Here is a 14,295-nt window from a genome sequence, read left to right as displayed (position 1 = left end):
TCCACCTCTGTAAATGAAGTCAGTGAGACTGAATCAGTAAATGTGTAAATTGAATGCTAACAACAAGTGAAAAATAAACATGATAGCCAGAAATGTGTCAAAGCTAATCAGGCGGTTGCACATAGCCATTTTAAAATGAGGCTAATAAGACAGTAATTTAAGTCTTATAATAATACTGTAACATATGCCCTCCAAAATAAAAGTCTAATAAATGTTAGGAACAATAACCCAACACTACAATGAGGAAAACACCTCATTTAGAACTAAACAGTACTAGGCGTGCTCTGACGCCACTATACACTATACTCTATACTCTCACGTCTAGAAAAAATGTTAAAAGGCCCAGTCTTGCAGCGGTAACCCAGAAATTGTGTATGCATTCAGATGAGCTCAGCAGACATAACTGCGCTGCAATTTGTAGCCCCCAGCTGTTACGCAATGCTTATTTAAAATATTAATCAGGCAAAGCTCAGACTACCTATCACACCCCAGTGCTGAGAAGACAGATTTTCTTTAAGCTTGTTGACCAGAGCAGCTGAAAGACAGATGCATGTGTGGCCTTGCTTACATGACTGTGTCAAGGAGCTCCAGTAGCATGCAGACATGTTTTTTTTTCATTCTCTTTGGTGCTTCAGAATCCACATTTGGTAAATCAATGTGATAAACGAATATAGAATGATAGCTGCACTGGAAGAGAGAGCTTAAACCTCAGTGGGGGAACTGTCTGGAACTGAAGTGCACTCTGCTCTATGCAAAATCATCTGTCTGCTCTCCCTAAACACTTCACTCCGGCTCCTTAAATGAATGTGGTGAGCTCATTTACAGATTTACTGTTTAATCTATACCAAAGCCTGCTCAAACACCTCAGAAAAGACTTTTAGTCTAACAGTCTGGCAAGAATTTTTTCAGGCAAAAGCGTTGAAGATTTAATACCAGCCTGTCAAGTCCTGTAACGTTGTAGGGATTGAATTTAGCAGAGCTTGAGGATTCAGATCTTCCTTTAAAGGGCCCTGTATCGTGTAAAACTGATCTTTACTTTTACAATAAAAGAGCTTCAAATATTATGTAAACATTGTTAAAGTTTAAAAATGTACCATTCGCAGTTGATAAAGTCCACATATGGAAACTAAATCGCAAAAACAGCCTGTTTCCAATTCATTGTTTTTCTAATTCGTTTACATAAATCCATCTATTACAGTAGTTAGCCTAGCCCACTCACATTGAAGTTGTAGGGAGTGTTTTAGCCTGAACTGCTTTTTGAATGAAGCCCAATCAGGGATGGATTGCTGACTAAGCCTGTGGGGCTAGTGCCCAGGGGACCCTGACTGCCAGGTGCCTCTGGGGAGGTCCTAAAACCCCAAGTCCCAAGTGGGCTCAAATATTTGGGACAATCCACAGCAGATATTAAGATTAAGAGACCCTTATTAGTCCCACAATGGGGAAATCTCACCTCCGCAATCTAACCCATCCGTGCAGTGAAACACCACATACACACCACTGGAGACACACACTAGGGGCAGTGAGCACACTTGCCCAGAGCGGTGGGCATCCCTAGCCGCAGCGCCCGGGGAACCGTTAGGGGTTAGGTGCTTTGCTCAAGGGCACCTCAGTCATGTACTGTCGGCTCAGGGGACCAAACCGGCAACCTTCCGGTCACAAGGCTGGTTCCCTAACCTCCAGCCCACGACTGCCCCCATATAAACATTAGATAAACATAGGCCTGTGCCTGGTGATGGTGAGTCATGTTATCTGCCCACAGTGACAGTAAAAACTCATTTACCACCAGTGCAAAACAGCATCGTTCAATTATTGATTATTTCTTGTAAGCCACAGCAAGAGATAAGTCGTCTCACACATGAACATAACTGAACTTTTAAATGTTGTTTTAATGATGTGACTGTTCTAGAAATGCAGCTGCGCTGGTTAAACAATGCTCTGTTGTGTGGTGTGGATAAATATGGTATGGTGTACATTTTGGGACATCCTCACACCGCAGTGTCAGGTTTCAGACTGAAAGATGACTTGGGGAAAAAAAAAACTCATGAGTAAAAACCTTTGCTCTTGATCAACAGGTGAAACAGTTCATTTCAGCCTCAGGTGAAATGGCTTCAGAGAAGAAGGCAAAGGGCTACGCTAAGCAGCCACAAACTCTCAGACTGTGAAGTTTGTGTAACGTCTGCAGTTCTGTTCTGTTTTACTAGATTAATTACAGTTTCATGGAAAAATTAAAGATGATAGCATAGTGCAACCACAACTTTAACTGAACTGAACTTTATTCCATTCTTTTCTTTACCAAAGATGAAGACTTACAACATATCATGTGGTTTATCTTGTGCCCACCTCAGTGTAAGGGATCTTGGGTAAATTATGGAAAAAAAATGGTAAAGCACAGGAAAAAATATGCCCCCTGCCACCCTTTCAAAACAAGATTTAACCATCATTTATATTTTTACATGGTTACCTGAACTAAAGCACTGAAATTTGTTATCAGCACATGTCTAGATAAATAAAAAGCCATTAAATATGTACAAATGACTAAATCAAATAAATGCAGAAATATTTTCTGTTCTCAGACCCCTCCATTTATATGTTATTATTCACTCAGGGGATTTTGTTGTTGCTATTCAAATGTGATGTTTTCGGAGGTGTGTGATATTAGTGGTATTAGTGTTTATCTTTTGATGTGTGTAGGACTACTTTTGTCTCTGATTGGCTTAAAAACAAAAGAAAAGGAATAATAATGTTGTCTTTGTATATACAAATCTTGCACAAAAAGAACAACTGTTATGAAGTAGACAATAAAAATGTTGCATATTAATAGGCTAATTTTATTCATTTAAAAAAAAAAACCCTGCATTTCTCCTGCATATAAAAATTAATGTGAGCTATTATTTAATCTCACTTTTCAGGTCCTGTTTGTGTGTTTGTTTATTTGGCATGTGTTCATAATAAGGTTTAGGAGTCTCCAAAGATGCATTTGCCCTGGGGCCTCGCAAGACCATGATCAATTCCTGGGTGCAACACAGTGCAGTCAATCGGAACAGAGGTCATTTACATGAATCAGTCTGAATGGCATAAAGACAGGTTGGATGTGTAATGAATGGTCATATTAAATTAATTCTAACACTTTTTGGCCTACGCAAAAGCCTATAGACATCATACATGGAAAAAATAAAACAAGAAAAATGTTAAATATGGGCCCTGGTTACCAGCCTCGCCATTCACAACTTCAGCAATTCTGAATGGACAGAAATCTGTTGATAAGAACAAGATTAGGCTGCTGTCCATGACTAAAAGAATATGATTGATGAGGAAGAACAAGTGGCATTTATCACTGAATACAGGGGGAATTGCAGAATCTTGGAAAGCAGAGAAACAAGTGCATGGTTGACAAAGGGGAGAAAAAAGGACACCACTTTAGCTTAAGAGGAGGAAAGAGCAAGGCTTATGAGAGGCTGATTGGGAGAGGTTGAAGAGTAGGGATAAAAGGTGTGAAGCGTAATTGCTGATGAAGTAGTGTGCGTGGAATGTTAGGGACTAAAGAGTTTAATCAGCAGACAATTTCAGGACTGATTGTTAGTGCACATTGGTGAATTTGTGTATAAGATGGTGTGTCTAGACTATGCGTGATCTAACCACAGCTAGAGAAGCAATGATGCAGACCACACCGCCTCTACCTCAGTAATGGCAGTGTTTTAGCTGCAAGCATTAAATGTGCTTATTGCAGCATTTGTGCCTGAGGCCTGTCATCACTGTCACAATGCTGCCACATACACTCCCCACCCCCCGAGCCTGTGGTCTGTCTTTAATCACACCTCCCTCGCTGATGAATGGCACTGCATAGCTGTTTATTTGGCTTATTTATTTATTTGTTTGTTTATTTATTTATTTGTGTATGGTAAATACCCATTAAACAATGAGTAGCTGTTTCAGTGCCAACTGATACAAGTAAGGATCAATCTCACTGACTCCAGACCTGCAGAGGATGACAGCCACAGCTAACCATAGCTGTCTACATTATTCATATGCAGCAGGTGCAAATCTAATCCTGAATGCAAACAAATTTTGGCCTCATTACTGCACAGATCCCACTGAAAACATGAGAGGCATCTTTGATGTTTTAAAATTATTCAAAATTCATGCAGCAAACAGGAGTGAAAATAATAACTTGTTCTCACCATCCACAGGGACTCAACAAATGAACACCAGCTTATGGATCACTGGGCCATTTTCTGGACACAGATTAAGCCATTAAAACAAGAGCATTTTCCACTGAAAGTCCTTTATAACAGGGCTAGACTGACTCTATGTCTAGAAACACAAATTCTAGGCTCAACCTTACTGAAAGGAAAAGTTTATTACTATAATTCTTCTTCTCCTTCTTCTTCTCCTTCTTCTTCTTCTTATTGTTATTATTATTAATAATAATATATTATTAATAATATATATATATATATAATGTAATACACATACTGCAGCTCAATGTGCTTCACAGACTTCAATAGAGTAAAAAACAATATAAAAATCAAACACAAAGGAAACAAGAATGTAGCTAAATGACAAAAATAAGAAACATTAAATGATAAAATAAGCAAAAATTATTAGGTAAAAGATAAAAGAAATAATAGTATCATTAGCAAGTAAGCAAAGCAACAAAGAAAAAATAGTAGTAGAAGTAATAGAAGATGATAAAAGGACTTCAAAACAAGGAATTTGTAAAAAGTTTATAAAAACATGTCTTTAGCTGCATCTTAAAATTTTGTACTAATGTAATTTCAAACAATGATTTCTGGAGTGCATAAACACAAAATAATGTTTTATCATATTTTCTTATTAAGGTTGGTACATTGAAGGGGAATTTTACCAGTTTCTGCATAATTAAAGTGTTAAGACGTAAACAAAGTCATTCAGAGTGGTTTGAAATGCTCTGTTAGAGAAACTTACAGAGTCATGATTAACAGTGGCGATGATAGGAGCCAGACATCTGAAGAGTTTAACACCCTTTAAAAGCTGACTCACAGGAAGCTATTAAGCTGAAATGGTTACAAATACCTGAGACATTGTTTTAAGAGATAAGATTTTGGCCTAAAACTATTTTTTTTAATCAGAGAGGTACATGCAGGCCATTTTAAGGCACAATAGAACCCAAAGAACATTTTATTATTATCAACAATACATATAAAATCAGAGAAGACATATAGGTTCACTGGTTTTGAATAATAAATTAAATGCTTATATTTGCATTGTAGACATCACATCCCCAGTTCCTGTCACAACCATTGAAAATAAATCAGACTTGGCAAGTTTCTCTACAATGCACAATTTCACATCACACCACTCTGAATGAATTTGTTTACTGAATTATCTAAGAATTTTGATAAATCAGTGGAATTATCCTTTAAGCAGGCCTGCAATAGTGTTGAAAAACATACTGTCTTACACATGTGTACCTGTCTTCAAACAAATCAGTTGGTTAGTGTAGGTATACACAGCAAAATCCCCAATGGAATAAAAAGGGCCCCAGTGGAATTAACACTTACAGGGTTCATTTGTGTCCAGCTGTGAGCTCGGTATTCAACATATTCAGCTCTGAAGATGTTGTTGTATATTCCTGGGCCTATACGCCCTGACAGTTAATATCATTGATATGTATGATGGAGGGCGGCACAGTGGCGCGGTGGGTAGCGCTGTCGCCTCACAGCAAGAATGGCCTGGGTTCGATTCCCGGCTGGGTGACCAGGGTCGTTTCTGTGTGGAGTTTGCATGTTCTCCCCGTGTCTGCGTGGGTTTCCTCCGGGTACTCCGGTTTCCTCCCACAGTCCAAAAACATGCAGTCAGGTCAATTGGACGTGCTAAATTGCCCCTAGGTGTGAGTGTGTGTGTGGATGTATATGTCTGTTTGTCTGCCCTGCGATGGACTGGCGACCTGTCCAGGGTGTATCCTGCCTTCCGCCCGATGACAGCTGGGATAGGCTCCAGCACCCCACCGCGACCCAGAAGGATAAGCGGTTTAGATGATGGATGGATGGATGTATGATGGATAATATAATGGCTTTGTATGTAAGACCAAACCGCAGCAGAAATTGTGCCTCATTTTCCTCTCATTACAAGAATTACATTAATTCAGGTGTTGGAATTCTAGAGGTTAAGCCTAGTAATCAACTCAGTCCCCATCAATCATGCACACTTTGAGTAAGAATATGCTTGTAAATCATAGATAAAATGAACATTTCCTTTAATATGCTAATACAAATCATTAGAGAACCATCATCTATTCATGGCATGTAGATTTTTACAATTGTAAGTCCTTTTTTAAGTATTTTTCATACTAGTATTCTGCCACTGCATCAGAGTAGGTGAAGTCATCATTCACACATTCCATTTATCAACTAAATCATTTGCATATTCATATTTTCTCTGAAGCATTCATTAAAAATGTGCCGTTTAACATTCATCATGTTGACGTAGTAGCTGTCATAACAAAATACGCATGTGCTACGTTTGAAAAGTACTGAATGTTTGAAAATGAAGAAGTATAATTCTAATTCAGAACCACTGAGTAATGAAGTCTGTTCTCAACCGTGCTTTACAAAACTAAATCAGATAACGTAGATGAATGAACAAAGAGTGTCATAATCAAAAGAGTGAGGTTTGTGTGCCTATACAGGGGTGTAGGCAGTCTATTAGAAGGAGGGGTGGGGGGCATTTTTCCAAAAAAAAAATTGACATTTTTATTACAAAGGCAGGATATTGGTGAGCCTTTGACCTAATGCTACGGCTACAATATTAACCTTACACTCTCAGAAAAAGGTAGCAAACATTTGTCACTGGGGTGGTACCAAGGGTACATCTGAGTACCTTTAGTCAGGGAACATAACTGAACCATAATCCATTGAAATTATATTCTCTAAATTGTATTGACTGCACACACCCCATCTCGTCTCCAGGCTTTTATTTTATTGTTCTGGTGCATTCTAGGTACAAATGCATACTTTTCACCTGGGAAAATGTATTTAAGGTTCACAATTGGACCTTAAAACCACTGTCGTACCTTTGAGGGAACATTTGCATTGTTTGTACCTTGATGAACAAAAAATGTACTTGCACAGAACCTTTATTTCTAACAGTGTAGCAGTTAGGTAGGCCTGCTATTTTCCCAATCCTGATCCAGCAATTTTGCCATCTGCTACATCCGGCACATAGTTTAGATTGTCTTGAATTACCCTGGATTACATCGGAAGGCTCCCACATATGGCAACACATTCCGGACTTTTTTCTAGCTCAAATGCAATTTTGAAAATGCTAATTCAAATGTGTAAACCCCAGGTGTGTGTACATTATATAAGACATAAGACACAATTCAAATTCGAATGCAAAACATGTAGTTGTTTTGCAATTCTGCATATAATGGCTGGAAAACATTAATATGGAAAAGTGCTTTTGACATTTCATTTTCATTGTCTTAATGATTTGACTCTGAAATATTAAAAACAGAACAAATTGCCCATTGGCACTGCATTGAAACAAGTCTGGAATATGCTGCCATACCTAAGCAAACTGCTGCTTCTGCTATTTTGACAATGTTAGTTCTTTTATTTATAATATTAAACACTGTTCAATCACAGAATTGCATGGTGAACATGCACTTATGGTACAGCATGGTTTAAATACTAATTGAGATGTTTTGGGTCTTTATTTGGTGTAGGTAGAATGACCCAATGACCCTCCTTTTGCTAAGCTCCTGATAAACCATATCCCGTCAATGGCCAGCATGGCTTACATACAGAGAATTGAGCATAGCACTTACCTTAAACAAACGGAGGATGTTAGCCACCATGATAGACACAGAGCTGGAGGAAGCACCGATGACGCCTACAACTCTCTCAGGCTTGGTGATCATTGGTGTTCCACCATCTGGACATTTGACATCCGTTCCATCCTTCTCTATCAGCGCCTGGACAAAAGTGAGAGACTGCTCCAGAGCGTGAGTGTCCCGCGAGCAGGTGTCCAGAATGCGGGCCCCCAGAGTAATGTTGGGGAGCAGCTCATGGTCATTGTTGATGCGGTCCAGAGCAAAGAGCATGGCCTCCAGACGATGAATTCCCTTCTCTTTCTTTAGCTCCCCACAGGGCTTTCCTCCATGGCCTCGTGCATGAACCGGAAATAGTCCTCCCAGAGTAATGTCTCCATCAATGCGGATGGAGTTTAGATGCACATGGCCTGGTCCTTTGGGTCTTGCTGCCAATGTGGCCAGAAAAACAGTGAGAAGAACCAGCAGGGAACATGAACCATAACACGTGGTCCATCTAAGTCCACTTAACCAGGGTGGAGACATTGCAACAGTTTGGATCTTATCCACGTCTCTGTTTCTTAATCAGAATGGTTTGACTGGGTTAAGTAGATGATTGACAGTGACAGCTTTCAGGAGTGCAGAGTCATCTTAGGGTTTATTGTTTTATCAGTCTGCCAAAATGAAGGGACCTAGACATTTGGCTTTTGCGTATCACTCCATTGTCTGTCTAGTCCATGAATATTCTTCTCGGGGTGATTCAGTCAAGATAATCAAATGTATTTCCCTCCCTCAGGTTTTTCAATCTCTCCCTCTCTGAGGGGTAGGCTGGAGGTCAGTCCGTAAGGCCACAGTGCTTTGCCCACCTCAGTGATTTCCTGGAAAACAGAATGATGAAAAGGAATGAGTCATAAAGGGAGTGAAGAAAGGAAGACACGTCTGGATTGGCAGGAGTGGTGCTGCATTTTCTCGTCTTTTCTGTTTATATTCTTTTCATAGAATTCTCACTCTGTCTCTCTCTCTCTCTCTCTCTCTCAAATGCACAAACATTTTCAACCCTTCTCTCTCTGTCTTCCATTTAAAAGGTTGCTATGGGCTCCCAAGGTCAAAAGGATTGAGTGTTCGTTACCACATTTACAGTCCCACAATTCTGAAATAAAAAAGGCTACAGTCTGATCAACCTCTTGTTAACCAGACTTCATTTGTTCTCCTATGTTAAGTTGTTTTTTTATTATTATTCTTTATCTTTTTATACTTATTCTTTATCTCTTTATATAATTATTATTTTTCTATCTTAAGTGACTGGATCTGGAACTCATGCATCAGAATGGACAAACAGGCCTTTCACTCCTGTAAGCTCTCACACACATGCTGCACCTCATAGTGTACCTTTACTGCAAGTGATGCTTGAATGAGCATGTAATAAACATTGAAATACTATATAAACATTCATATGGAGTAGATGTGGCTACTACTTTGAGGATCCTTTCAGTGATCACATCGAAATATGTTAAATTATAGTTGGACTGAACTTAGGAGGAGAATAATGGAACAGTGAACATCAAACTTGTTCATTTGACAACACAACATCTTAGCTTGATTTATTTCATTTGGACACAATAGCAGCATCTGAACCTGCGTTACTGACTGGCATGTAATTAAAGTCAAAACTCATGCAATGATATTACATTATTTCATTACAGCATCCTATAGTGTCAGGAACTGCCATTTGTCACCCACTTTAGTTTCAAAACTGTGCTCACAACTTTGCTCTAAGCTCCAGCGAATATGTTTACATGCAGACAGTAATTTGAGAACTGCAAAGATTTTGGCAATAATATATTTTTTTCAAAAATACAGTTTTTTCATGCGCTTCTGGAAATATTAATACTTCAAGTCTACATGAATCAGTCAATAATCAGATTTCTTTTTCAAATGCCTCTAGTTCCATTGTAACCCACCAAAATGAATAAATAAATTAATGAATTAATAAAACCCCACATAAAACATCCAACAGGCATGTGATGTAAAATTAAGGTACTTACTAGAAAATTAATATTAAATATTTTATTGCTGTAAAAATATGTATCTTTTTATCATGATACATTTTATGTGATTTTAATTTTTCTATGTTATTTAAACACAGCAGCTGCCCTTTACATTGTGTGAAACTTTCATGATGACCAGTAGACCAGTAGAAATGCTTTATTTTTGCTTTCTCCTGTAAAGTTTTACATTATTTACTGGCAAATATTTGCATTTACAGCTTTTTAGCAGACACTTTTAACCAGAGTGATTTACAAAAGTGCTTTGTATCCTTAAGCTAGTGTAAATAGTCTGGAATCTAAAGATATCCTTGAGCTAAGACCCCGCCAGAGACAGTATTTAGTGCTGATATTTAGATATCTGTTCCTATATATGTACAGATGCACAATACACAGAGATTACAAGTCAGTTAATAAGTGCAATTGCAAGCCATTTTAATACGTGTCTGTGGCTTGTGAAGACAGCTGTTCAGACAGCCAGGGTGAATTTAACAGGAGTCTTGGTGCTTGTTTTCCACAAGTCTTCAGGGATGGAGGGTCAAGATGAGCTGTACTCAAGGCTTGAAGGGCTCAAGGTAAAGTTCAGGTTTTGACCATTGCCTTCAAGTCCATTCTTGGCTTTGTAGGCAAAGCATCAACGTTTTAAATCTGATGTGGGCAGCTACAGGAAACCAGTGAAGGGAATACAGAGGAGTGACATGGACAAACACAAATCTGTCATATTTCAAGCTTATTTATTCCTTCCAAGGCAAATCTGCTCCAGCTATTTGTGCCCAGTTGAAAAAAAAGAAAGATATCAGATTAATGGCGAACACGCATTGAATAACCCGATTATTACTAAAATCCAGGTGGTTTTATTGGATTTCTTAAAATCCGATAACAGCTTTAATCCGGTATAAGATATTGCAGTAGCATACTAGCAGCATACCATAGTGGCCTGTAATCCCTGTGCTGAGCCAAGTTGACCATCTCTCATTTGATCTTACCTTTTCTTTCTTTTTCTCCTTTCTCTCCCTCCTCCTTTACTAATAAAATGCACATGAGATGTCTCCTCAAGCACATGATACTTCAAAGACTCACAACAGGGTTTCTGAAGGGACTATGAAATGTTTTTTCAGCACTGTGCTTTGATAAGAGAGCCTAGAAGAAAATCCTTCCCATGAGAAAAAAGAGCCTGGTCCATATGTTCCATGCTCCCCTTTACACTGTTTGTTTCAGCTGATTTACTTGAAAGTGTATTGGTAGCATGACTGAATCTAGCAGCTATTTGCATGCAGCATTTTCAGATAGAGGGTTATTTAACTAACATCGACTGTGATCTCATTGAGTAATGTGGGGGGAGTGTCAAGCACCTGCTGCTAAAGATCACTCATTATCCAAATGCTCAGGGAATCCTCCCTTTCGCGTACAGCAAGCACTCCACCCCACACCTCATGTGCTACAGTCAAGCTGTTGGCTGTGGAAGTTTGCTAATTAATACCATGAGATTTCATGCCTGAAACTGAATAAGTGTAAGAAAGGCTGTATACCACTTAATATAGCTGCAGAAGTAATCCATCAGAGCAGCATCTCCTTCACTCGTGACTCTGAAAAGCTTACTTAGCTTGCAAATGCCAAACTGCATATGTCATTTTTACTCTCCTTAAATTATATTCCACCACTCTAGAAAGCAGAAAAGGTTTTAAACATACCACTCTGCACATATAGCTCCCAAAGGGGCTTGAGCCCCTGTCCTGCTGCCTCCTGAGTCTTGGTCCGCATGTATAGTTTACCCCTACCCCTTGTTTTTGAGTGTCACCTTGCAACTGAGTTACAAGGGGTAGTGGTTGAAATCTTCCCCTATGAAACGCTCAAATATAAAAGAACATTACTTTATTAACAGGCTACTAGCAGTGCTCTGTAGGCAACCTTGTCAGTCTGCAGTGATAGCAGAGGAGGGTAAAGTTCAGCAACCTCACTGCTGGTCTTTATTTAAATTTAGCACATCATATGCCTTCAAAGAGGAGGTGTAGGACAATTATATATTATTGCCCACCCCTAATTCTTTGGTGATATGAAGCTAATGTCAGCTGTTTGCCAGCTTCTTGTTAGAAAATTCCTGCTCCGCCTTAAATGGTGCAGCAGTTCTGATGCCTGAGGCATCAGCATCTGACTTATGTTTGTTTATTTTTGGCTCATTTTGGTTTCGACCTTTGCCTGTTTTTTGACCTTGATTGTGGATTTTGGCAAACTAGTAAAGCCTCTTTTTCCCATTTTACCTGCATCCATCTGACTAAGTCTGTTTCATTACAGTGAGTTATAACTTAATTGATTTGAGGTTGTTGTATAGTGTAGTGGATAACTCACCCACACTGATAATTGGAGTTCAGGTGTTAGCTGAAGTGACTTCACTCCAAAATGTCTGAGCACAAAAGTTTGTAAAAGTATTCAAAAGTTTAGGCACCCCTGGTCAAAGTAAATGCCTTGTTGATTTTCCAAGTGAAAGTAGGTTAATACATTATACATAATACATAATGATTCTACAGAGAATAGAGAAATGAAACATAAAATGTGAACTGTGCAAAAGTTAAGGCACATTTTAGATTTTAGATTTTTTTTCTAACTTAAACTATAAATGTAAAAATATAAAATGTGCACATAAATGTGCAGAAAAATGTCATATTTACATGTGTGCTCTGTAGGGAATGTATTAATTTATTTCAAATCAACAAAACATGTAATTTGACCAAAAGTGCTCAAACTTTTGCATACAACTTTATATTACTTCATCCATGTCAAGATGAACACATGGTGTAATTTTTAATGTCTCTTCCAAACACTAACAGTATGAAATATATTTTCTAATGACTTTTAACTTTAAGATTTCCAAGGAAAGGAAAGCCACCAGAAGTTAAGCATTAGGGAACATTATGAAACACCATCAACAAAATCAGCCAGTGGCTCGCACACTGTAGTATGAAATTAGAAATCAATCTCAAAACTGCAGAAATAATACAGGAATAACCCATTCCATTGGAGCGTCTCTCTCTCTCTCTTAAAAATACATGTATGTTTTTTACATAACTCAGTATAATTAGTTACCCATTCTACCATTCACCCCATTAGGCTAAAATAAGGGTTTTATATACCACAGTAATGAATTACTACAGTGGAAACAGTAGCAATAAAGGAAGAAATGAGAAGCAGAAGTAGAGTAATGTAACACATATATACTCTCTGAAAAAAAAGGTATGAAATGGTCACTGGGGTGGTACCCTCAAGGGTACATTTCAGTACCTTTAGTCAGGGAACGTAACTGTACCATAATCCATTTAAATTATATAAGTTGTTTTGACTCCACACACCCCGTCTCGTCTCCAGGCTTTTTATTTTATTGTTCTTTTTTAAAACAATAGGTTATGAAAAGGTACAAATTTGTACTTTTCTATGTACTTTTCCACTGGGAAAAACTTATTTAAGGTACACAATTAGACCTTAAAATCATTGTATCTTTGAGGGTGTATTTACATTGTTTGTACCTTGATGAACACACCTGCACAGTACCTTTATTTCTAACAGTGTACACTGTCATTTTTGACCATGAGGTATCACCTTAGACCTTGTCCAATCAAGCAGTACCAGCATCTAAAGCACCTTGTTTCCTGCCAATTTACTTATCTTCGACTATACCATGAGACTGTGGACGTGACACAAAAGAATTCAAGGGTTTAACCCTCTCACATCAGTGAAATGTGGCTCTAACCTTCCTTGCAATGGCCCTGTAATTCAGTAAGGACTCTTCCCCAGCTGCTACCAGAAATAGCTGTGTAATAAAGTTTAATAACACTCTTTCACTTCATATTCCAAAAAGGGTCTTGTCATCTGACGGCACATCACAACTCAAGTTTTCTGTGTAAATTGCCAAAGTAATCAGAAGTCCTCAAGTGTATACTACTAGTTAAAAGTTTAGATATTGCCGGCATCAGTGGTGTGTTTTGCTTGTAAATGATACTTCAGGCTTGACATTCTTCTGTTATAAACAAATTCATCATAGCAGTAGCTGGAAATAACTTTTATCAAGGGAGCCATCAATAGACCTATTTAATAAGAGAGCTGCGCCAGCTAAGTTATTGCACACAAGTAGCTGGGCTTTAGATTGTTTAGGCTGGAACTATAATGAGGCAGAATTTGGCTTCTTATTTGAATTTGCTGTTCCACCTGAATAGGAAATTAACATGACAATGAATTTATTCCCTAAATGAAAGTTAATTCTATTTAGAATGCCCCCCCAAGAAGTAGTTTTCAGTAGCCAACAAGGTCTCAGCATGTGTGATACGTCTTCAAGCCTGTTGTAAATGCATTCCATTGTGGCTCCTCATGAAGCTGCTTGAGATGCCAAGAATTCAAAAAGCTGATATCAAAGCAAAAACTTCTACTTCTAAAAATCTAACATTGAATTTGTTTTTTATGGTTGCTGCATAA

The 14,295-nt window shown here is 38.3% G+C and overlaps 1 protein-coding gene across 1 annotated transcript in view; it reads right to left on the bottom strand.

Moving 5' to 3' along the window:
* The window catches only part of LOC118808374 (metabotropic glutamate receptor 4-like), a 201,215-nt gene that overhangs the window by 126,795 nt on the left and 60,125 nt on the right, over positions 1–14,295 (bottom strand). Inside the window, exon 2 of the mRNA XM_036570999.1 lies at positions 7,808–8,667. Coding sequence (XP_036426892.1) covers positions 7,808–8,335 — 528 coding nt within the window. The 5' untranslated portion in view covers positions 8,336–8,667. The remainder of the gene's footprint in view (positions 1–7,807; positions 8,668–14,295) is intronic.

This window comes from Colossoma macropomum, unplaced genomic scaffold (genome assembly GCF_904425465.1).
Source record: "Colossoma macropomum unplaced genomic scaffold, Colossoma_macropomum, whole genome shotgun sequence".
In the NCBI taxonomy this organism is placed as follows: Eukaryota; Metazoa; Chordata; class Actinopteri; order Characiformes; family Serrasalmidae; genus Colossoma; species Colossoma macropomum.
Note: the sequence above shows the minus strand (reverse complement) of the source record. Positions and strands in the feature narration are given on the sequence as shown.